The sequence below is a fragment of the Herpailurus yagouaroundi genome, unplaced genomic scaffold (genome assembly GCF_014898765.1).
Source record: "Herpailurus yagouaroundi ecotype Mexico unplaced genomic scaffold, PumYag 379, whole genome shotgun sequence".
Lineage (NCBI taxonomy): Eukaryota > Metazoa > Chordata > Mammalia > Carnivora > Felidae > Herpailurus > Herpailurus yagouaroundi.
Genome location: NW_024412596.1, coordinates 86,634 through 111,653, shown reverse-complemented (window position 1 = coordinate 111,653; position 25,020 = coordinate 86,634). Strand labels below are relative to the sequence as shown.

Below are 25,020 nucleotides of genomic sequence, written 5' to 3'. Positions count from 1 at the left end.
CCCACCCCCCATCAACCCTCAGTTTGTTCTCAGTTTTTAAGAGTCTCCTATGGTTTGGCTCCCTCCCTCTCTAACTTTTTTTTCCTTCCCCTCCCCCATGGTCTTCTGTTAAGTTTTTCAGGATCCACATAAAAGTGAAAACATATGGTATCTGTCTTTCTCTGTAGGACTTATTTCACTTAGCATAACACTCTCCAGTTCCATCCACGTTGCTACAAAAGGCCATATTTCATTCTTTCTCATTTCCATGTAGTAGTCCATTGTGTATATAAACCACAATTTCTTTATCCATTCATTGGTTTGTGGACATTTAGGCTCTTTCCATAATTTGGCTATTGTTGAAAGTGCTGCTATCAACATTGGGGTATAAGTGCCCCTATGCATCAGTACTCCTGTATCCCTTGGGTCAATTCCTAGCAGTGCTATTGCTGGGTCATAGGGTAGATCTATGTTTAATTTTTTGAGGAACCTCCACACTGTTTTCCAGAGTGGCTGCACCAGTTTGCATTCCCACCAACAGTGCAAAAGAGTTGCCCTTTTTCCACATCCTCGCCAACATAGGTCATTGCCCTAGTTGTTAATTTTAACCATTCTGACAGGTGTGAGGTGGTATCTTACTGTGGTTTTGATTTGTATTTCCCTGATGATGAGTGATGTTGAGCATATTTTCATGTGTCTGTTAGCCATCTGGATGTGTTCTTTGGAAAAATGTCTGTTCATATCTTTTGCCCATTTCTTCACTGGATTACTTGTTTTTTGGGTGTTGAGTCTGATAAGTTCTTTATAGATTTTGGATACTAACCCTTTATCTGATATGTCATTTGCAAATATCTTCTTCCATTCTGAAAGTTGCCTTATAGTTTTGTTGATTATTTCCTTCTCTGTGCAGAAACTTTTTTTATTTTAAAGTTTATTTTTGAGGGAGAGAGTGCAAGTGGGGGAGGGCAGAGAGAGAGAGAGAGAGAGAGAGAGAGGGACAGAGGATACGAAGTAGGCTCTGTGCTGAAAATAGAGAGCTCGGTGCAGGACGTGAACCTATGAACCGTGAGATCATGACCTGAGCTCAAGTCAGACACTTAACTGACTGAGCCATCCAGGTGCCCCTAGATGCCTTTTATCTTGATGAGGTCCCAATAGTTTGTTTTTGCTTTTATTTCCCTTGCCACCAGAGACGTGTCTAGTAAGAAGTTGCTGCTGCTGAAATCAAAGATGTTGCCTGTTTTCTCCTGTAGGATTTTGATGGCTTCCTGTGTCACATATAGGTCTTTCATCCATTTTGAATTTATTTCTGTAGATGGTGTAAGAAAGTGGTCCAGGTTCATTCTTCTGCATGTCACTGTCCAATTTTCCCAACATCATTTGCTGAAGAGACTATCTTTTTCCATTGGATAATCTTTCTAGCTGGCCATACATTTGTGGGTCCATTTCTGGGTTCTGTATTCTGTTGCATTGATCTATGTGTCTGTCTTTGTAGCAGTCCCATACTGTCTTAATGATTACAGCTTTGGAATACAGCTTGAAGTCTGGAATTGTGATGTCTCCAGCTTTGGTTTTCTTTTTCAGGATTGCTTTGTCTATTCAGGGTCTTTTCTGGTTCCATACAAATTGTAGGATTGTTTGTTCTAGCTCTGTGAAGAATGCTGGTATTATTTTGATAAGGATTGCATTGAATGTGTAGATTGCTTTGGGCAGTGTTGACATTTTAGCAATATTTGTTCTTCTGATCAATGAACGTGGATTTTTCCCCATTTCTTTGTGTCTTATTCCATTTCTTTTATAAGCTTTCTATAGTTTTCGGCATGCAGATCTTTTACCTCTTTGGTTAGGTTTATCCCTAGGTACTTATGGTTGGTTTCTGGTGCAATTGTAAATAGGATTGATTCCTTGATTTCTCTTTTTGCTGCTTCATTATTGGTGTATAGCAATGAAACTGATTTCTGTATATGGATTTTTATATCCTGTGACTTTGGTGAATTCATGTGGCAGTTCTAGAAGTTTTGTGTTGGAGTCTTTCGGGTTTTCCATAGAGTATCATGTCATCTGCAAAGAGTGAAAATTTGACTTCTTACTTGCTGATTTGTATGCCTTTTATTTCTTTTTGTTGTCTGATTGCTGAGGCTAGGACTTCCAACACTATGTTGAACAACAGTGGTGAGAGTGGACATCCCTGCTGTATTTCTGACCTTAGATGGAAAGCTCTCAATTTTTCCCCATTGAGGATGATATTAGCTGTGGGTCTTTCATATACGGCCTTTACAAGTTGAGGTATATTCCTTCTATCCCTACCCTCTTGCGAGTTGTTATCAAGAAAGGATGCTGTATTTTGTCAAATGCCTTTTCTACATCTATTGAGAGGATCATGTGGTTCTATCCTTTCTTTTATTAATGTGATACATCATTTATGGATATTGAACCACCCCTACAGTCCAGGAATAAATCCCACTTGATCATGGTGAATGATTCTTTAATGTATTATTGGATTTGGTTTGCTGTTATCTTTTGAGAATTTTTGCATCCGTGTTTATCAGGGAGATTGGTCTGTAATTCTTCTTCTTTTTTTTTTTTTTTAATTTTTTTTTCCCAACGTTTATTTATTTTTGGGACAGAGAGAGACAGAGCATGAACGGGCGAGGGGCAGAGAGAGAGGGAGACACAGAATCGGAAACAGGCTCCAGGCTCTGAGCCATCAGCCCAGAGCCCGATGCGGGGCTCGAACTCACGGACCGCGAGATCGTGACCTGGCTGAAGTCGGACGCTTAACCGACTGCGCCACCCAGGCGCCCCTGTAATTCTTCTTTTTAGTGGGATCTTTGCCTGGTTTTGGAATGAAAGTAATGCTGGCCTCATGAATGAGTTTGGAAATTTTCCTTTCATTTCTACTTGTTTTGGAACATCTTCAAAAGAATAGGTGTTAACTGTTATTCAAATGTTTTTATTAGAATTCCTCTGGGAAGCCATCCAACCCTGGACTCTTGTTTGTTGGGAGATTTTTGATTACTGATTCAATTTACTTACTGGTAATGGGACTGTTCAAATTTTCTACTTCTTCCTGTTTCAGTTTTGGTGGTTTATATTTCTAGGAACTTGTGCATTTCTTCCAGATTGCCCTATTTGTTGGCATATACTTACTCATAATATTCTCTTATCATTGTTTGTATTTCTGTGGTGTTGTGATCTCTCCATTTTCATTTATGGTTTTATTTATTTGGGTCTTTTCCTTTTTCTTTTTGATAAATCTGACTAGGGGTTTACCAATTTTGTTAATTCTTTCAAAGAACCAGCTTCTGGTTTCATTGATTGGTTCTACTGAGTTTTTTTTTTCTTCAATATTATTGATTAATAATATTAATCTAATCTTTATTAGTTTCCTTCTTTAGCTGGTTTTGGGCTTTATTTGATGTTCTTTTCCCAGCTCCTTTAGGTGTAAGGTTAGGTTGTGTATTTGAGACATTTTTTTCCCTTCTTTAAGAAGGCTTGGATTGCTGTATACTTATGATTGCCTTTGCTGCATCCCACAGATTTTGGACTATCATGTTTTCATTTTCACTGGCTTCCATGTACTTTTTAGTTTCCTCTTTTATTTCTTGGTTAACCCATTAGTTCTTTAGCAAGATGTTCTTTAATCTCCAATTATTCATGATCTTTAAAAAATTTTTCTTGTGGTTGATTTCAAGTGTCATAGTGTCATGGTCTGAAAATGTGCACGGTATGATCTCAATCTTTTTGCATTATTTGAGGGCTGATTTGTGACCCAATATGTAATCTATTCTCAAGAATGTCCCATGTGCACTCAAGAAGAATGTGTATTCTGCTGCTTTAGGATGAAATGTTCTTAATATATCTGTTAGGTCCATCTGGTCCAGTGTATGGTTTAAAGTCATTGTTTCCTTGTTAATTTTTTGCTTAGATGATCTATTCATTTCTATAAGTGGGGTGTTGAAATCCCCTACTATTGTGGTATTATTATTTTTTAAAATCTTTATTTATCTTTGAGAGAGAGAGAGAGAGACAGACAGACAGCATGAGCAGGGGAGGGGCAGAAAGAGAGGGAGACACAGAATCTGAAGCAGATTCCAGGCTCTGAGCTGTCAGCACAGAGCCCGACATAGGGCTTGAACTCACAGAGCACAAGACTGTGACCTTAGCTGAAGTCGGACACTTAACCAACCGAGCCACCCGGGTGCCCCTATTATTATGGTATTATTATCAATGAGTTTCTTTATGTTTGTAATTGATTTATATACTTGGGTTCTTGCAAGTTGGGGGTATAAATATTTGCAATTGTTATAAATCTTGGTGGATAGACCTTAATTATGATATAAAGGCAATTGTTTTTTTTTTAATGCTCTCCTTTTGTTTTTTTAATTTTTTTTAACCTTTATTTATTTTTGAGACAGAGAGAGACAGAGCATGAACGGGGGAGGGTCAGAGAGAGAGGGAGACACAGAATCCGAAACAGGCTCCAGGCTCTGAGCCGTCAGCACAGAGCCCGACACGGGGCTCGAACTCACGAACCGCAAGATCATGACCTGATCCGAAGTCGGACGCTTAACCGACTGAGCCACCCAGGCGCCCCATAAAGGCAATTGTTTTAAAGTGTCTAGGTCTACCATCTGGTCTTCCTCTGGAATAGTTTCCATTTTTTTCCCCCTTTGAATTGGGCCATACTTTCTAACAATATAGTAGCTCTGGAAATCAGATTCTTTCCCTTCCCCAGGGTTTGTGTTCTCTCTGTCTCACTCATTCTCTCATTGTTGTAGGCTATCTCTGTGTCAGGGATCAGCTTGAGGTATTAATGTCCTCTTTGGGCATTTATGGTGACTTTCCAGACTCTTCCATGTAGCAGGTTCTTTTTTTTTTAATATGAAATTTATTGTCAAATTGGTTTCTATACAACACCCAGTGCTCATCCCAAAAGGTGCCCTCCTCAATACCCATCACCCACCCTCCCCACCCTCCCACCCCCCATCAACCCTTAGTTTGTTCTCAGTTTTTAATAGCAGTTTCTTTTGAATGTTCTAGTTCTTAAATGGCTGGCTCCCCCCAAAAAAAGAAAAGGAGAAAAAAATGGAGAAGAAAATGTCAGGAGCCCTTTAAATCTCCTGGATTTTGCTTCAGTCAGAGATGGAGGGGCTTGCATATCTGTGGAGGATGGAAATCCAACATGGCTGCCTGCCTGTGTCTGAAACTCTGAGATCAGAAGCTGTAATCAACAATCAGAACACTCCTGCAAGCTGCATGCAAGCTGCTCCTGGAACATAAACACAGCTTCCTGCTGCCAGACTGTGGGAGATGGGAGATCCATAGCTGCTGCAATAATAAGAAATGAAATAGACTGAAATTAGCCACAAGTGTATACATAGACTCCAGAGTTCCTATACAGTCCCACCAGACAGATTATGCCATTACAATTGCTGTCTAGGTAGGGAGAAGAATTCCTCGTTCTCCCTACTTTGCTATCTTTTGGAATCATCATTCTGTTTCAATTAATTTTGAGGGGATCTTTATTAGAACCAGCCACTGTTCTGTGCACTGGAAATAGAGTGATGAGCAAGACACACAAGAGTCTCTGCTCTTAGAGAGGTTATATATTATAGTTGGGAGTCAAACAATAGAAAAACTAAATAAATACATAATTTCATGTCATGATAAGTGCTATGAAAAAATACTTGAGTATCTGTAGCAGACATCGTAGTTTCTCCACTCACATCCCAATCAGTGTTTAACATTCTTATGTAATCTAGTCAGATTTCTAGCTATCATTGCCTGCAAGTGCTTGCCTGACCATTCTTTCTGTTTCTTGGAGTCTCTATGTGGGTGTAGGTCAGGCAGGTTGGGAGTACCAGAGAATTAGGCTACCACGGAGAACACCCCTCAACCAATAGCTGATGTGAATTGCGGATAAGAATTTAGACCCCTTGCCCTTCAGGTGGATAACTTTGAGGCATGTTTATTTATTTATTTATTTATTTATTTATTTGTTTATTTATGTGTGAAAAGAAACTTATTTACATAATATTATTGAATACAAAAGAAAACATACAACTTGGCTGTGAAGACCAAACACACATGACATAACTAACAATAAACAATATGGTGGAAACTTGTAAACAAGAGTTAAATAATTAAGAATAGTAAAGTCTCGACTATCAGGATGTTTTAGACAATTATCAGCTAGTTGAATTTTCCAGATAACTGAATTGTATTCCTTTCAGAATCCAAAAGAATTTTATTTTACTCATTATCCTTTCCAAATATTTATGCAATCCCTTGACTTTTTAAATAGAGTTAGCTAACATGATGCAATCTAAAATTCACGTTATCTACCCTCTCCCATGCAAGTACTAACCAGGCCCGACCCTGCTTAGCTTCCGAGATCAGACGAGATCGGGCGCATTCAGGGTGGTATGGCCGTAGACGACCCTCTCAAAATAATACCAGCATTCTTCACAGAGCTAAAACAAACAATCCTAAAATTTGTATGGAACCAGAGAAGACCCTGAATAGTCAAAGCAATCCTGAAAAAGAAAACCAAAGCTGGAGGTATCACAGTTCCGGACTTCAAGATGTACTACAAAGCTGTAATCATTAAGACAGTATGGTAGTGGCACAAAAACAGACACATAGATCAATGGAGCAGAATAGAGAATCCCCAAATGGACCCACAAATGTATGGCCAACTAATCTTTGACAAAGCCTGAAAGAATATCCAATGGAATAAAGACAGTATCTTCAGCAAATGGTGTAGGGAAAACTAAACAGTGACATGTGGAAGAATGAACCTGGATCACTTTCTTACACCATACACACAAAAAAACTCAAAATGGATAAAAGACATAAATGTAAGACAGACAGCCATCAAATTCCTAGAGGAGAAAGCAGGTAAAAACTTCTCTGACCTCAGCTGCAGCAACTTCTTTCTCAACACGTCTCCAAAGGCAAGGGAAACAAAAGCAAAAATGAACTATTGGGACCTCAAAATAAGAAGCTTCTGCACAGCGAAGGAAATAGCAAAACTAAAAGGCAACTGACAGAATGGGAGAAGATATTTGCAAATGACATTAGATAAGGGGTTAGTATCCAAAATCTATAAAGAACTTATCAAACGCAACACCCAAAAAAACAAATGGTCCAGTGAAGAAATGGGAATAAGACATGAATAGACACTTTTCCAAAAAAGACATCCAGATGGCTAACAGGCACATGAAAAAATGCTCAACATCACTCATCATCAGGGAAGTACAAATCAAAACCACAATGGGATACCACCTAGCACCTGTCAGAATGGCTAAAATTAACAACTCGGGAAATGACAGATGTTGGCTAGGATGCAAAGAAAGAGGAACCCTTTTGCACTGTTGGTGGGAATGTAAATTGGTGCAGCCACTCTGGAAGACAGTATGGAGTTTCCACAAAAAATAAAAAATTTAGCTACCTTACGTCCCAGCAATTGCACTATTAGGTATTTATCCAAAGAATACAAAAAATGCTGATTCGAAGGGGCACATGCACCCCAATGTTTACAGCAGCACTATTAACAATAGCCAAAGTATGGAAAGAGTCCAAATGTCCCAAATGTCATCTACAGATGAATGGATAAAGAAGAGGTGGTATATATACACAATGGAATATTACTTGGCAATCAGAAAGAATGAAATCTTGCCATCTGCAACAATGTGGATGGAACTAGAGTGCACTATGCTAAGCAAAATTAGTCAAAGACAAATATATGATTTCATTCGTATGTGGAATTTAAGATATAAAACAGATGAACATAGGGAAGGGAAGCAAAAATAATATAAAAACAGGGAGGGGGACAAAACATAATAGACTCTTAAATACAGCAAACAAACTAAGGGTTGCTGGAGGGGTTTTGGGTGAGGGCATGGCCTAAATGGACAAGTGGCATGGAGGAGGGCACTTGTTGGGATGAGCCCTGGGTGTAATATATATAGGTGATGAATCACTAGATTCTACTCCTGAAATCATTATTACACTATATTCTAACTAACTTGGATGTAAATTAAAAAAAAAATAAAAAGAGATAATAAAAAAATAAAATTCATTTTGCCTAGAAAAAACACAAAATCCTTCTTTAATCTCACTAATTATAATATGGGTATTTCTTTTTTAAATTTATCAGTACATGTAGTAATCCTAAGCAGCAGGCACTGTTCTTAGTATTTAACATATCTGCTAAATCAGTTTCTTACTCTTTTTTTAAAATATAATTTATTCTCAAGTTAGCTAACATACAGTGTATACAGTGTGCTCTTAGCTTCAGGAGTAGATTCCCACGGTTCATCACTTTTCTCTTTCTCAATTTTTGAGAGAGAGAGAGAGAGACAGGATGCGAGCAGGAGAAGGGCAGAGAAAGAGGGAGATATAAATCTGAAGCAGGCTCCAGGCTCTGAGTTCTGAGCTGTCATCCCAGAGCCTGATGTGGGGCTCAAACAAATGAACTGTGAAATCATGACCTGAGCTGAGGTCAGATGCTTAACCCACTGAACCACCCAGGCATCACACAATTTTATGGTATTCTTCCTATTCCCACTTCCCCACCAGTGTTTCTTGCATCACCTCTCAAATTACTTGCACTTGGATCCTTGTCTCAGGGTCCATTTTTAGGAGAACCCAAGCTAAGATTTTATCAAGAGGGGGCCTGGGGATGGATGGGAAGGAATGACAGGGACCCTATAAATAGGTGCCCACCTGTGGTCACTTGGTCAGGTGCACACCCATTGCCGAGTCATTGAGAAAGTCTCCGTGGTTTGGATAGCTATTCTGAAATTTTATCTATGCCTTTATACATAGTGGACGCTTGGCCCTGCTCAGGGAAAAAAAGGGCCCTCATGTCTGAGCTATAGCAACTTCCTGTGGTGGTCAGAGTGTGAAAGCTTTTTTTTTTTTTTTTAAAGCTTATTTATTTTTGAGAGAGAGAGAGAGAGAGAGAGAGCGAGAGAGAGCTAGAGCACATATGAGCAGGGGAGGGGCAGAGAGAGAGGAAGAGAGAGATTCCTAAGCAGGCTCCAGCTCAGTGCAGAGACTGATGTGGGGCTAGCACTCATAAACTGTGAGATCGTGACCTGAGCTGGAACAGAGCGTGAAAGCTTTTACCAAAACAAACCAAGCATATTCATGAAACTACTCCTCCACACCCTGATATTCTCTCATCCAGAGCTTATGGTCTTATTCCTCTTTCTTCAGCTCCTTTTCCTGTTAATAGGTATAGGCACTTTGTTGTTTTAAATTATTTACTGGTGTTTTAATTTTCTTTCTGATCATAAAAGTCATTTTTTTTGGTATAAAAAATTTAAATACAAAAGAATTACAGAAGAAAATTCATAGACCACAATTCTTTGACACAACTCACATTGAGAAGTGGGATCTATGTCACCTCTCCTTGAATGTGGATGAGATCTGTGACTGCTTGACCAATAGAATATGGTGGAAGTGACTCTGTGACAGTTTCCAAGTCAAAACCTTATGAGGCTTACACTTTCAATTATTGTTTTTTGGAATACTTATTCTTGAATTCTAATCACTGTGCTGTGAAAAGCCCAAGGAATATAGAGAGGCCACATGAAGGTACTTCAGTTTACAGCCCCAAATGAGCTCCCTGCCTGCACCACTGCCAGTTATGTGAGTGACCAATTTTGAAAGTCCAGCCCAACTGAGCCTTGGATGATTCCAGCCTTAGTCATGATCTGACTGAAACCATGTTAGATTTTATGAGAACAGCTGAAGCTAGACAACCCACAGGACAATGAGACAATGAGTTGCTGTTTTAAGTCACAAAGATTTGTAGTGGTTTGCTACACAGCAATAAATGATTGGGAAAAACTCGTAATCCACTGTCTAGAGATAACCATTATTAACATTTTGCTTTTCTTACACACACACACATTTTTATCTTTTTTAAAAGTTAGTTGTTAGTTAATTTAAAACGTTTATTTATCTATTTTTGGAGAGAGAGAAGGAGGAGCAGAGAGAGGGAGAAAGAGAGAATCCCAAGCAGGCTCTGCACTGACAGCACAGGGCCTGATGTGGGGCTCTAACTTATGAATGATGAGATCATGACCTGAGCTGAAACTAAGAGTTGGATGATTAACTGGACAATTAATCAACTGAGCCACCCAGCAGCCTCCATACATATATGTTAAAAGAAGTTAATTAATTAATTAATTAGTTTTGAAAAAGAGGGAGAGCGAGCAGGGGAAAGGCAGAGGGAGATAGAGAGAGAATCTTAAGCAGGCTCCATGCTTAGTGGGCCCAATCCCATGACCCTGGGACCTGAGCCAAAATCAAGAGTTGGATGCTCAACCAACTAAGCCATCCAGGCACCCCTAAATAAATAATTTTAGAAAAAAATGAACAGAGGAGTGGCTGAGTGGCTTAGTCAGTTAAACGTCAGACTCGTGATATCTGCTTAGGTAATGATCTCACGGTTTGTAAGATGGAGCCCCGAGTTGGTCTCTGTGCTGACAGCATGGAGCCTGCTTAGGATTCTCCCTCTCCTGTTTCTCTGCCCCTCCCCGACTCATGTACAACTGCATATTCTCTCTCTGTAAATAAATAAGTAAGTAAATAAATAAATAAATAAATAAATAAAATATTTAAAATATTTAAAAAATGTACAGATTTTTAATGGATTTTTTAAATTTAAATTTATTTTATTTTATTTTATTTTATTTTTTCAATGTATGAAATTTATTGTCAAATTGGTTTCCATACAACACCCAGTGCTCATCCCAAAAGGTGCCCTCCTCTATACCCATCACTCACCCTCCCCTCCGTCCCTCCCCCATCAACCCTCAGTTTGTTCTCAGTTTTTAAGAGTCTCTTATTCTTTGGCTCTCTCCCACTCTAACCTCTTTTTTTTCCCCTTCCCCTCCCCCATGGGTTTCTGTTAAGTTTCTCAGGATCCACATAAGAGTGAAAACATATGGTATCTGCCTTTCTCTGTATGGCTTATTTCACTTAGCATAACACTCTCCAGTTCCATCCACGTTGCTACAAAGCGCCATATTTCATTCTTTCTCATTGCCACGTAGTATTCCATTGTGTATATAAACCACAATTTCTTTATCCATTCATTGGTTGATGGACATTTAGGCTCTTTCCATAATTTGGCTATTGTTGAGAGTGCTGCTATCAACATTGGGGTACAAGTGCCCCTATGCATCAGTATTCCTGTATCCCTTGGGTAAATTCCTAGCAGTGCTATTGCTGGGTCATAAGGTAGGTCTATTTTTAATTTTTTGAGGAACCTCCACATTGTTTTCCAGAGTGGCTGCACCAGTTTGCATTCCCACCAACAGTGCAAGAGGGTTCCCGTTTCTCCACATCCTCTCCAGCATCTATAGACTCCTGATTTGTTCATTTTGGCCACTCTGACTGGCATGAGGTGACATCTGAGTGTGGTATTGATTTGTATTTTCCTGATGAGGAGTGACGTTGAACATCTTTTCATATGCCTGTTGGCCATCTGGATGTCTTCTTTAGAGAAGTGTCTATTCATGTTTTCTGCCCATTTCTTCACTGGGTTATTTGTTTTTTGGGTGTGGAGTTTGGTGAGCTCTTTATAGATTTTGGATACTAGCCCTTTGTCTGATATGTCATTTGCAAATATCTTTTCCCATTCCGTTGGTTGCCTTTTAGTTTTGTTGATTGTTTCCTTTGCTGTGCAGAAGCTTTTTATCTTCATGAGGTCCCAATAGTTCATTTTTGCTTTTAATTCCCTTGCCTTTGGGGATGTGTCAAGTAAGAGATTGCTACGGCTGAGGTCAGAGAGGTCTTTTCCAGCTTTCTCCTCTAGGGTTTTGATGGTTTCCTGTCTCACATTCAGGTCCTTTATCCATTTTGAGTTTATTTTTGTGAATGGTGTGAGAAAGTGGTCTAGTTTCAATCTTCTGCATGTTGCTGTCCAGTTCTCCCAGCACCATTTGTTAAAGAAACTTTTTTCCATTGGATGTTCTTTCCTAAAGACCAGTTGGCCATACGTTTGTGGGTCTAGTTCTGGGGTTTTTATTCTATTCCATTGGTCTATGTGTCTGTTTTTGTGCCAATACCATGCTGTCTTGATGATTACAGCTTTGTAGTAGAGGTTAAAATCTGGGATTATGATGCCTCCTGCTTTGGTCTTCTTCTTCAAAATTACTTTCGCTATTCGGGGCCTTTTGTACATGTGCATATTCTCTCTATGAAAATAAATAAATAAATAAAAAATAAATAAAATATTTTAAATATTTTAAAAATGTACAGATTTTTAATGGAATTTTTTTTAAGAGGACAAATATTTATTTGCTCTGGTTATTAAGCAGGTAGGACTAGGGGCAAGAGAAAATGTGTTAGAGATAGAGTGAAAAAATCATTGGCTTGGGGAATCACATTAGTAGTCATATACAAGGTGCAGTTTGGTGTTCTATATATTTCATGTGTGACTGAATAAAGGAAACCTCATTTATTTATGTATTTATTTTTAATATTTTTATTATTTATCTTGAGAGAGAGAAAGCACGAGTGGGGGAGGGGCATAGGGAGAGAGAGAGAGAGAGGGAGAGAGAGAATCCCAAGCAGGGTCTGCACAATCAGCACAGAGCCTGACATGGGGCTTGAACCCATGAATAATAAGATCATGATCTGAGCCGAAGTTGGATGGTAAGCCGACTGAGCCACCCAGGTGCCCCAATGCTGCATTTAAAATGGAGTCAGGAGGGGGTGCTCAGTTGGTTAATCTTCCAACTCTCAATTTGGGCTCAGGTCATGGTCTCACAGTTGGTGGTGAGATAGTGAGATTGAGCCCCTGAAATTGAGCCCTGCATAGGGCCCTGTGCTGGGCATGGAACTTGCATAAGATTCTCTCTCTCCCTCTGCCTCTCTCCTACTCACTCATTTTATCTCTCTGTCTCTATCAAAAAAACAAAATGGAGTCAGGAAAACAGTAAGGGAAGCTCTCACACTCACTGCTCCTGGTCATTTGCAGGCTCCAACAGAAAGGGACTGCATTACACAACAGGAAGACACTTATACTTTATATTTTCTTTCCTTTTTTAAATTTAAATTCAAGTTAGTTAACATACAGTGTAGTTAGTCTTGGCTTCAGGAGTAGAACCCAGTGATTCATCTCTTATATATGACACCCAGTGCTCATCCTGAAAAGTGCCCTCCTTAATTCCCATCACCCATGTAACCCATCCCCACCCACCCAGCTCCAGCAACGCTCAATTTGTTCTCTGTATTTAAAAGTCTCTTTTGACTTGCTTCCCTCTCTGTTTTCATCTTATTTTTCCTTCCCTTCCCTATGTTCATCTGTTGAGTCTCTCAAATTCCACATAGGAGTCAAATCATATATTTGTCTTTCTCTGAATGACTTATTTCGCTTAGCAAAATACCCTCTAGTTCCATCTATGTTGTTGCAAATGGCAAAATTTCATTCTTTTTGATTATCAAGTAGTATTCCATTGCATATATATATATATATATATATATATATATATATATATATATAATACATCTTCTTTATTCATCAGTCAGTGGACATTTGGGCTCTTTCCATAATTTGGCTATTGTTGATTGCATTGCTATATACATTGGGATGCATCAGCCCCTTCGAATCAGCCCTTTTGTATCTTTTGGATAAATTACTAGTTATACTTTATATTTTTTTCCTCCTAAAAGATTTTTTCCTTGCTGACCAACAGCCCAGTCAGTGAGAGAAAATGTCCCAACTCAGGAATGAAAAGCCACTATACTTTGAACTCCCAGTTTACTCCAATGGAGTTTTTGTTTATAACTGCCTTTCCCAACTCATTTCTTTCCTCTATAAAAGAGCTTTCCTGTCCTTTGTTTTTGGGACTTGGTTTTGCCATAGCTTGTAAGTCCCAAATCACAATTTCTATTATTCCTGAATAAACCCAGTTTTGCTGGTAAAGTAACTGACAGTTTTGTTTTGAAGGTTAACACATGAAATTATGTCTTTGAAAACAGATTTAGAAGTGAGTAGTCATGATGGAATGTAAGGATGTATCACAGAGTGAGACATCATTCAACCATCCCTCTGTTTTTGGCTATTGAAGCAATTCTAGTTTTTTGTTATTAAAAACAATGCCACAGTGAACAAGCTTGTAAATACATCTTTGTACTTCTCAACTATTTTTTAGGATAAATTTCTGGAAGTGAAAACTCCTAAACAAAGTGTTTGAGGCTTTTTTTTAAAGCAAAATAATATTTAAAAAGCACTGGGTTTCTCTGTACCTGACTTGTCCTTTCTGATGGCTATAAAAGGAGGACAGCTGTGGCTGAAGGGTACTCCTATTTCCTTGGGCAGGAGGGAAGGACATTTTGCAAAGTGTACTTTCAGAGAGACACAGTGTGACTGTCCACATATGCTTGGTCTGTATTAATATTAGTTTAGACACATGTTCCAGGAGGCAGACCCTAAGTTTCTTCAGCTTGCTTTTCTTTTTTAAATATATATATATTTTATTTATTTATTTATTTATTTATTTATTTATTTATTTATTTATTTTAGAGAGAGAGAGAGAGGATGAGCAAGAGGCAGGGGAGAGGGGTGGAGGGAGAGAATCTTAAGCAGGCTCCAAGTAAGCAGGCTCCACCCTCAGTGCGAGCCTGTCACAGGACTTGATCCCAGGACCCTGGGATCATGACCTGAGCCAAAATCAAGAGTCAGATGGTCAACCAGCTGAACCACCCAGGCACCTCTCAGGTTGCTTTTCATAATGCTTGGCCAACCCTAGAAGCGGGTGGGCAAAGAATACCTTTGGGACAGGGATCTTTTTGGTTTGGGCCAGGAATATGGTTAGGGAGGGAGCACAGGCTGTTTGTAGTCCAAGGAAGAAGGTTGAGCAGGACTGTGCTCACTAAGCCCCCGCCCTCTTCCTTTGATTCTCTAATAGACTTCTGCCTCCTACTTCTCCTTTTCTGTCCTTCCTGTCTTTGGTGGCTTTCTTGAAGTGGCTCAGTGGTGCATCCAGCTCCACAGTTTCTGCTCCCTCCAGCTATGACTCACAGAGTTCTTCTGTTAACAGGTACCCTAGGGACTTGGTGGTGGTGGGGTGATCAGAGTGAGGAGACGGGGACCTTTTGAGTCTCTGAGTGGAGAGAGAGGGCACAGAATATCTAGGAGTTAGATGGGGGGAATTTGAGGAAGGACAAGGGATTTAAGAAGCAGAGAGAACTAGACCAAGATGGGATGACCAGAGAAGCTTGGATGAATATTTAAATTTACAGACAATGCAATGGGGCTTGGCTGTCCCCTTCACTTTACAGATGAGGAAACTGAGGTCCCAGACAGGTGGAATGATATGCCCAAAAGTCAACATATATTGGATTCTCAGAGTGTTTCTTGGATTCCATTTTACCATCTCCACTTTGTCTACAGTTCTATTTTCCAAGGAACCAGGTGTAAATGTTTGTTGAATGACCAAAATGATTCAAATCTGCTTCCTTTCATGCCTGTGCTTTGTGGAGAATGAGCCAAATAAAGGAAAAAAAATGCTTGAGAGTTGCATACGAAGGAAATTGCCTAATAGAGAGTCTTTAAGAACTTGTTAGGCAAATCAGCAGGGTAGGAGCATAGGGTGGAGCTCAGAGAGGGACTGATTGTACCCCATATTAGTGGTCTTGGGCCAAGAGTCAGCAAAGTAACTTATGCCTGTGGCCATAAGGCATGGATTCCCCTACCTGTTTTTGTACTGTGAGCCATAGGTCTCAGGTGAACATTTGCAATTGATTCATGATAAGGAAAGCTAACTCTGAATCCCGGTGAAGTGACACGTTATTTTCCCAAAAGAATTCCATTTGTCTCATTAGTAAATTTATATTACAAAAAAGCTGTACTCAATTATTATATTTTGAATTTCCCTAGTGAAAAATTTGTGGAAATACATTTTTTCTCTTGTTGTGTAAGTACTTACCTAATGTACTCTACTTGCTTCTTGGCCCACAAAACCTAAAATATTTACTATCTGGCCCTTTATAGAAAAAGTGTGCCAACCTCCACTTCAGACAGTTGGACAGTAAGACAGTTGGACCTGGGAGGCAGATATTTCCATGCTGGGTTAGGGTGAATTCCAGCAGGTAGATGCACAGAGCAGGAGGGCAAGTTGCTTTTTTAAAAAATTTATTTATTTTTATTATTATTAGTGTTATTTTTATTTTTATAAAGAAAGGCAGACTGCCACGTGCAGTGCCTCATTTGGATGTGTCTGGAGTCTTGGAAGCTTGACTATCCTACGTTCTCCTACAAATGGACCTTGAGAGCTTGTTTGGAGGTTCTAGCATGGGAGCGCAGCTACTCATATACTTGTGGCGGAAGAACGGTCCTCCTCTGTCAGGGAAGGTCGTCCTCTTCCACCAAGCGCGCAACTTTGGGAGGGAAGCACATGGAACGGTGAGGGAGGAAGGAGACACCCGCCTAGCCAGTCAAATCAGCCGAATCAACCCTGGCAATCAATGGGGTGACAGATGTCGCAGCCAGATCACCCTCACATCCAAGTTGCTTTCTTATCTCCTTATGTCCTCCTGACCCTCAGGCTTTCTCCTCCTTCCAGCCTTGGCTTTATTATGTCATGGGTTCAACCTGGATACTAAGCATGCAACGCTATTCCAAGAGAATGCAGCGGGCTTCGGGCAAAGTGTGGTCCAGCTTGAGGGATCCCGGTAAGGACCACATGTGGAGGTCTCTGTATTACACTTCTCTTTAACACTTATATACTTGAAAAAAAAATCACAATTTTGTGGATTTTTTTCTTGATTTACTTTTTGTATAGGTAATACAGATAAAGAGTTCTAAATTCAAAAGATCCTAAAGAGTGCAATAGTAAAAAGTCTCCTCAGCACATACTCCCTTCCCCCATTCTTTACCCAGGAGATTCCCTGTTAAATGGTTTCTTGTGGGTCCTTGCAGAGTCTATGTTGTGTGTACCTCCAAATTTCCTTAACTCCCATTCCCCACACAATTTGTAGCACACATTGTATTCAAACTACTGCTGCCTATTTTTGTAAATAAATTTTATTGATCCCATCCTCATCCCAACTTGCTATTCGTTGTTTATGGACACTTTGGAGCTACAATGGGAGAATCAAGAGGCTTCAACAGGGAGTGTATGGCCTGCAAAGCCTAAAATATTTGCCTATATAAAAAGAATTATGGAAATAGTATTACCTTTCCACAAAAAGTTTGCCAGCCTCTGCTCTATTCTGAACTTCGCATTTTTTTTTTTTCTTAATAGAGCTTGGTAATTTTCCCAGATACATGCATAAAAACTTTACCCATTCTTAAAAAATTTTTCTTAAATGTTTATTTATTTTTGAGAGAGAGAGAGCACAAGCAGGGGAGGGGGAGAGAGAGAGAGAGAGAGAAAGAGAGAGAGAGAAGAAGACACAAATCTGAAGCAGGCTTCAGGCTCTGGTGAGCACAGAGCCTGATGTGGGACTAGAACCACAAACCATGAGATCATGACCTGATCTGAAGTTGGACACTTAACCAACTGAGCCACCCAGGTGCCCCCTAACTCATTCTTTTAAATTCTTGCATCATATTCTATTATTTTGAGGTACTATAGTTTACATTGATATTACATTTAAATCTCTTCTTAATAGACATTAGATTGTTTCCAAATTTTTGTGATGTGAAAAATGCTGTCCTTTTGTACATGTGTGAGTATATTTGGAAGCAAATTCCTAGAACTAGGATTCCTGGATCAAAGGAATGCATATGTGATGTTAATAGATGTTTCCAGATTACCCTTGGTGGAGGTGGAAACAGTTTGCACTTACACCAGAAATTTATGGAAACACTTCCCCACCCACCTGCCAACCCAATGTGTAATCAAACTTCTTGATCTTTGCAAATTGAATAGGTTAGATATGGTATCTCAATTTAGCTTTAAATTGCATTTATTTATTTATTTATTCATTTATTTATATTTATTTTTGAGAGAGAGAATGTGCAGGTGCTCATGTGTGCGAGTTGGGAAGGGGCAGAGAGAGAGGGAGACAGAGGATCTGAAATAGCCTCCTCACTGTCAACGCAGAGCCCTGTGTGATGCTCTAACTCACAAACTTTGAGATCATGACTGAACAGAAGTCAGACTCTTAGCCACCCAGGTGCTCCTTATTTTTATTTTTTATTTTTATTTTTTAAAGCGTTTATTTATTTTGAGAGACAGAGCGAGAGAGCAGGAGAGGGGCAGGCAGAGAGGGAGACAGAATCCCAAGCAGGGTCTGCTATGTCAGGGACTCAAACTCATGAACTGTGAGATCATGACCTGAGCTGAAACCAAGAGCTGGATGCTCAACTGACTGAGTTACCCAGGAGTCATGCAGGTGCCCCTTAAATTGCACTTGTTTTTAAATGAGAAATGTATTTCTTTTTCTGTGAACCTTTTTCTTATTTGTTGCCCATTTTTCTATTGTTTTATTTCTTTTTTCTTTATTGATTTGTAGGAGCTCTGACTCTATTGAGGAAAGTAGTCTGTGGCATGAGTTGATAATCTCCCTTTCACCAGTTTATTGTTTGTCCTTTAACTTTGTATATGGTAGTTTTTCACATACGGAAATTTAGAAAAAAGTTTTTGTTCTCTATAGTTAAGAATCTGTTTCTTGGTTTGCCTTTCTCTTTTTTTGTCCCTTCGCTTATTGCTTGGTTTCTTAAATTCCACATATGAGTGAAATCATACAGTATTTGTCTTTCTCTGACTGACTTATTTCACCTAGCATAATAGTCTCTAACTCCACCCATGTCGTTGCAAACAGCAAGATTTCATTCTTTTTTATGGCTATTAATGTTCCATCGTGTATGTGTGTGTATATACATATATATGTGTATATATATATATCATATTATCATCATCATCTTTTTTTTTAAGATTTTATTTTTAAGTAGTCTCTACACCCAGTGTGGGGTTTGAACTCACAACCCAAGATCAAGAGTCACACACTCCACTGACTGAGCCAGCCAGGCTCAGAATACACCATATCTTCTTTATCCATTCATCAGTTGATGAACAATTGGATTTCTTCTATAATTTGGCTATTGTAGATAATGCTGCTGTAAACATTGGGATGCATGTATCCCTTTGAATTATTGGTTTTGCATTCTTTGGGTAAATATCCAGTAGTGCAATTGCTGGATCGTAGTATAGCTTTATTTTTAACTTTTTGGGGAAACTCAATACTGTTTTCCAGAGTGGCTGCACTAGTTTGCATCCTACCAACAGTGCGTGAGGGTTCCCCTTTCTCCATATCCTCACCAATACCTGTTGTTTCTTGTGTTTTTCGATTTTAGCCATTTTGATAGGTATAAGGTGATATATCATTATTTTTTTAATGTTTATTTATTTTTGAGAGAGAGAGAGAGAGAGCATGTGCACAAGCAGGGGAAGGACAGAGAGAGAGGGAGGGAGACAGAGGATCGGAAGCGTGCTGACAACAGAGAGAACTCACGAACCACAAGATCATGACCTAAGCCAAAGTCAGATGCTTAACCAACTGAGCCACCCAGGTGCCCCCAAGGTGATATCTCATTGTAGTTTTGATTTGCATTTCCCTGATATCACATACAGAAATTTATTCAAAATGACTGAATTTAAAATGGTTGAATTTATTCATCAAAAATTTTTCTTTAAATTCCAGTATAGTTAACATACAGTGTTATATTAATTTCAGGTGTACAATATAGGATGCAACAACTTTTTTTTAAATTTTAAAAAAAAAATTTTTTTTTTCAACGTTTATTTATTTTTGGGACAGAGAGAGACAGAGCATGAACGGGCGAGGGGCAGAGAGAGAGGGAGACACAGAATCGGAAACAGGCTCCAGGCTCTGAGCCATCAGCCCAGAGCCCGACGCGGGGCTCGAACTCACGGACCGCGAGATCGTGACCTGGCTGAAGTCGGACGCTTAACCGACTGCGCCACCCAGGCGCCCCTTTTAAATTTTTTTTAATGTTTATTTATTTTTGAGACAGAGAGAGACAGAGCATGAGTGGGGGAGGGGCAGAGAGAGGGAGACACAGAATCGGAAGCAGTCTCCAGGCTCTGAGCCATCAGCCCAGAGCCTGATGCGGGGCTCGAACTCACAAACTGTGAGATCGTGACCTGAGCTGAAGTCAGACGCTCAACCGACTGAACCACCCAGGTGCCCCAGGATGCCACAACTTTTGAATGACTTCTTGGTTTTGTGTCATTCTTAAGGAGGCCCTTCCCCTTCCAATATTTAAACTTTTCCCATTTTTTTTCTTTGCTGAATCTTCCTCCTATTTCAGGGAATTGGGAAATACTGAGGGTTGTCTCTTCTCACTTTCCTTTGAGTGGCAGAACTTCCATGGTCTCCTTCTTTCCCACATGCCATGGTTTTCTCTTGTCCCTGTAGTGATCTTTTCCTAACTCTCCCCCCAGGTTGGTGGTTGGAGCCCCCCAGGAGATAAAGGCTGCCAACCAAACAGGTGGCCTCTACCAGTGTGACTACAGCACGGGCAAGTGTGAGCCTATCTCCCTGGAGGGTGAGTCACTGCCCCTCGCTGGGATCCAGGGCTAGGCTTCCACCTGTGTGTACACCTGAACTTGCCAGGCATTCTTTTTGTTCTGAGCGTCTGTAGTTGGGGGCTCAGGCATCCAGTTCATCAGTCTCTGTGCTGTATGCAGGCTCTACCTCAGATACTTTCAGGCACCCCCTTCATGTTCCTTTCCTGTGACTTAGGTTCACCTTGATCTGTTTAGTCTGCATGTCTCCCAGGTTAAAGTGACCTCTGTTGACCTTCACATAGCCCATTTTATGCCCCTGAAGGTGACCATGTATATATATATGTCTCCTCAGTCCCCCTGGAGGCGGTGAACATGTCTCTGGGCCTGTCTCTGGCATTTGCCACCAACCCTTTTCGACTGCTGGTGAGTTGTCCTGGGTCATGGGATTGTTCTGAAAGAAGGAGTCAGGGGCTTATGGCTGCTGGGGCTGGGGTCTGTGGAGGGTGGCGATGCTGAGGTAAAAGGACAGGAAGCAGGAACAGCCCCTCCCACATGCAACCTTCCCCCAGGCCTGTGGTCCCACTGTGCACCAAACTTGTAAGGAGAACACCTATGTGAATGGCTTATGCTTCCTGTTTGGATCCAACCTACGGCAGCAGCCCCAGAGATTCCCAGAGAGCCTCAGAGGTAGGTGGCCTTTGGCAAAGAATACAGATGGGTAGTGTGAGCATAAGGGCAGGACTGGGATGGGGACTATTCACAGCCTGAGGGGTGACTTAGGGATCTAGGTGCAGAAGTGGGAGGCAACTAGGTTCCAACAGAGATGGTAGGAGTTGATGCTAGGATTTTGCACTTTAAGAAAAGTCCTGATATAAATATAAATATAAATATAAATATAAATATAAATATAAATATAAATATAAATATAAATATAAATATAAATATATATAAATAAGGAAAGTCCTGATATGCCTACTCATCTTTGTGAGATGATGTCCCAACCATTGTCCTTAGAAAAAGTGCCTAAGTCTCCTAATCATAGCCTTTGAGGCTCTGAATGGTATGGCTTCTTCAACTTTTCTCTCATCCAGTCTACCTCAGCCACTGTGCTCCATCCACTCTGGCTGCCTTTCTTCAAGAACAACACCAAGTTGTCCATGTCTTAGGGCCTTTGCACTCACTATTCCTTCAGCCTGGAATGCTCTTCCCTCAGATCTTACCTGGCAACCCATTATTGTCAACTCAGCTCAAATGTCACTTCTTCAAAGAGGCCTTTTCTGAGTGGATCTTCTAATCTTTTCCATCATCACTCCCTACCACATTGTCCTACTTTACCATTTTCATACTTGTATGTACATATTTTACTTGTTTATTTTATGTCCTTTCTTCTGGAATGCAGGCTTCATGATAGCAAGGATACTACTGTCCAGCTTGTTCATTGTTCTATACTCTCATATCTATTGCTGCTTAACAAATTGCCCCTGAACTTAGTAGCTAAAAACAATAAATGTTAATTATATTACAGTTTCTATGAATCAGGAATCTGGGCATGACTTAGCTGGGTAGCTCTGCCTTAGGGTTTTTTTTTTGTGTGTGAGATTGAAGTTAACTTGTTAAACTGGAGCTGTGGTCTCATCTGAATGCTTGACTGAGAAAAAGATCCACTTCCAAGCTCATTTACCAGATTGTTGAACTGAAGGCCTCTGTTTTCACTGGCTGTTGCTGGAGGCTTCTCTCAGTTGTTTGTCACATGGGCTTCTCTATAAATAATCTCATAACTGCTCCCCACAGAGCAGCTGGCTTCCTCCAGAGTGAGTAAACAAGGGATTAGGAGAGCAAGAGGGAGAGAAAACACCCAAGGAAGAAAACACAGTAGTTTCATAATCTAATCTCAGAAGTAAAAACACATTACTTCTGTAATTTTATATTTATTTGAATTGAGTCAAAAAGTCTAGCTCACACTCAAGAGAAGGGACTATGCAAGGGTGTTATTTCCATGAGGTGAGAATCTTGGGGACCACCTTAGTGGCTACCTACCACATTCTTGTTCCCCAAACATTTGTTGACTGAAAGAGTGAGTGACTGACTGAATCTTTTTTTTCTAAACTACTTTTTGCCACTTATTTCTTCAGCTGCTTGGCCTTCTTTTTCTTGTCTTCAAGTTGGTTCTGGAAACAAGGGCAGATATATCTTCCTTTTGTAAGTTTTTTTTTTCTCTCAAGCTCTGCTCCTTTGTACTTTACTCTCAAAAGATAACCTTCCTTATTCACAAAGAAAATCAAAGTTGCCAGGGATGAACTCCCTCCACTTACCCCTTCTCCTTGTTCAAATTTTGCAATGGTATCACCCTTGGTTTTAGAGAAAGACCTGTCTCTCCACCTTTCCATGAATCACTCTTTTCTCTGGGCTTTTGAGGCTCTCTCACCTCACCAACTTGAAATCCACATCCTAAATCTTTCATTCTCTCTAGGAGCTTAAATTTCTACCCCTCTTTTGAATGTAAACATGCTCATGCTTATCCATATCTTAAAATCAATCAACCACCAAAATTAATAGCACTAAAAATACCCTTCTCTCTCCTTGATCTCCTCTATATCTTCTGCCATTTCTCCTTACCTTCACCACCACACTTCTTGAAAGGGCTCTCTCTCCTTGTTTCCATTTCCCCCATATCACCATTCTTCACCCTCTGACATCTGGCTTCTGCTCAACCATCATATAAATCTTCCTCTTGCAAACGGCATTTATGATTCCCTAAATGCCAAATCTCTTTTCTGCCCTCATATTTACTGACTTTTCTGATGTGACTTACAGATCATCTCTTCTTTCCCAAAACAACTTGGCTCTAGATTTCTCCCTTCTCCTCCCTTCCCCTCCTCATTTCCTCTCCCTTCCCCTCCCTCCACCTCCCCTCCTTCCTCTCCTCTCCCTTCCTTCTCCTCCCCTCTCCTGCCTTCTCCTCCCCTCCCCTTCTCTCTTCTGTCTTTGCTTCTCCCCCTGCTAAGGGCTTCTGTTAAGCTTCAGTTCCAGGCAGTCTTCCTCTGCCTTCTTTGCATGCATAGGGGTACCATGTTACAGCTTCTATTATTGTCCATGTGCTCTTCCTGCCCAATCACATCCAGTTCTGTGGCTTCAGCTCCACCCTCACATTTCTCTCTTCTATTCTCACTCTCAGGATTCAATACTTTTCTTTTAAAAGTATTTTTAAAAGTATTTTTAGGGTGCCTGGGTGGCTCATAGCTTAAGCATCTGATTTTGGCTCAGGTCGAGATCTTATGATTCCTGAGTTGGAGTCCCACATCAGGTCAGCACGATCCCCTCTTTGGGTGACCTTGAGCCCCAATTTGGATGAGCATGAACCTCACTTTGGTAAAAGAAAAACAAAAACAAAAAAGCAAAAAAAAAAAAAAAACCCGCAAGCCCCACTTTGGGTTAGCCTTGTTTCTCTCCTTCCCTCTCTCTCTCTCCCCCTCCCTCTCTCTCTCTGCCCCTCGCTCACTTGTGACACCCCTCTAAAAAAATAAAATAAAAAACATCTTCAATTCTTTAAAAATGATTCAAAATTCGAAAAGTACTAAAGGACACACTATAAACATTTCATTGCCAGTTTCTCGTCTTATTCACAAGCATATACATATCTATAGTCTTCATTTTTTGCCACAAATGGTGGCACATTCTGTACACACTTGATCCTTTCCAATTAACATAACTTTGAGATTTTCAAACATTTTTTTGATTAATTTTCTTTGTATATTTTCTATAGTTAATTTTCTTTGTATATTTTCCATATAAATGTTAGAATCTGTTTATTTATTTTTAAAAAGCCAACGCTTTTTTTGGGTAATTTAATTTTTTTATAGATCATACAGTAAAATTGACCTTTTTCTTTTAGTGTACAGTTCCATGAATTTTAAAGTATTTATGGGTTTGGATAAAAAACTAATGTGAACATGTGGTGCCTGGCAAGCTCAGTCAATACAGCATACAACTCTTGATCTTAGGGTTGTGAGTTTGAACCCCGTGTTGGTTGTAGAGATTACTTAAAAATAAAATCTTAAAAAAGACAACATGAACAGAAAACAAGAGCTCTATTACTCCTTTAAAAAATCCTTCATACTATCTTTTTATAGTTAGTTGCTTTCTCCCCCTCCACTCTAGTACCTGGCACTCACTAATCTGTTCTCCATCACTGTACAGTTTGACTTTTCAAGAAAGCTACATATATGGAATTAAAACCTTTTGAGATTGGCTTCTTTCGCTAGTATAATACACTTGCATTTCATTCATGTTGTTGTGTGTATTAGTAGTTCTTTCCTTTTTTAAATTGCTAAGTAGTATTCCATTGCATAGATTTACCACACTCTAGGACATTTGTGCATGCTCAGAGACAGTCAGTGGTTGTGACAGGTTCTGGTCAGTTTCTTTTTCTTTTTAAAGTTTTTAAAATTTATTTATTTATTTATTTTAATTTTAAATGTTTATTTATTTATTTATATTATTTATTATTATTTTTATTAAATATAATTTATTT

At 39.7% G+C, this 25,020-nt stretch overlaps 1 protein-coding gene across 9 annotated transcripts in view; it reads left to right on the top strand.

Moving 5' to 3' along the window:
• Window positions 1-14,948: 14,948 nt before the first annotated feature.
• The window catches only part of LOC121022168 (integrin alpha-M-like), a 50,028-nt gene continuing 39,956 nt past the window's right edge, over window positions 14,949-25,020 (top strand). For 7 of the 9 annotated variants that reach the window (XM_040463106.1, XM_040463102.1, XM_040463105.1 and 4 more), the window contains exons 1-5: window positions 14,949-15,050; window positions 16,557-16,683; window positions 20,424-20,527; window positions 20,842-20,912; window positions 21,059-21,176. In XM_040463106.1, the coding sequence (XP_040319040.1) occupies window positions 15,023-15,050; window positions 16,557-16,683; window positions 20,424-20,527; window positions 20,842-20,912; window positions 21,059-21,176 (448 nt within the window). In that variant the 5' untranslated portion in view covers window positions 14,949-15,022. The remainder of the gene's footprint in view (window positions 15,051-16,556; window positions 16,684-20,423; window positions 20,528-20,841; window positions 20,913-21,058; window positions 21,177-25,020) is intronic. The other 2 variants (XM_040463104.1, XM_040463103.1) reach the window with 1 other exon arrangement.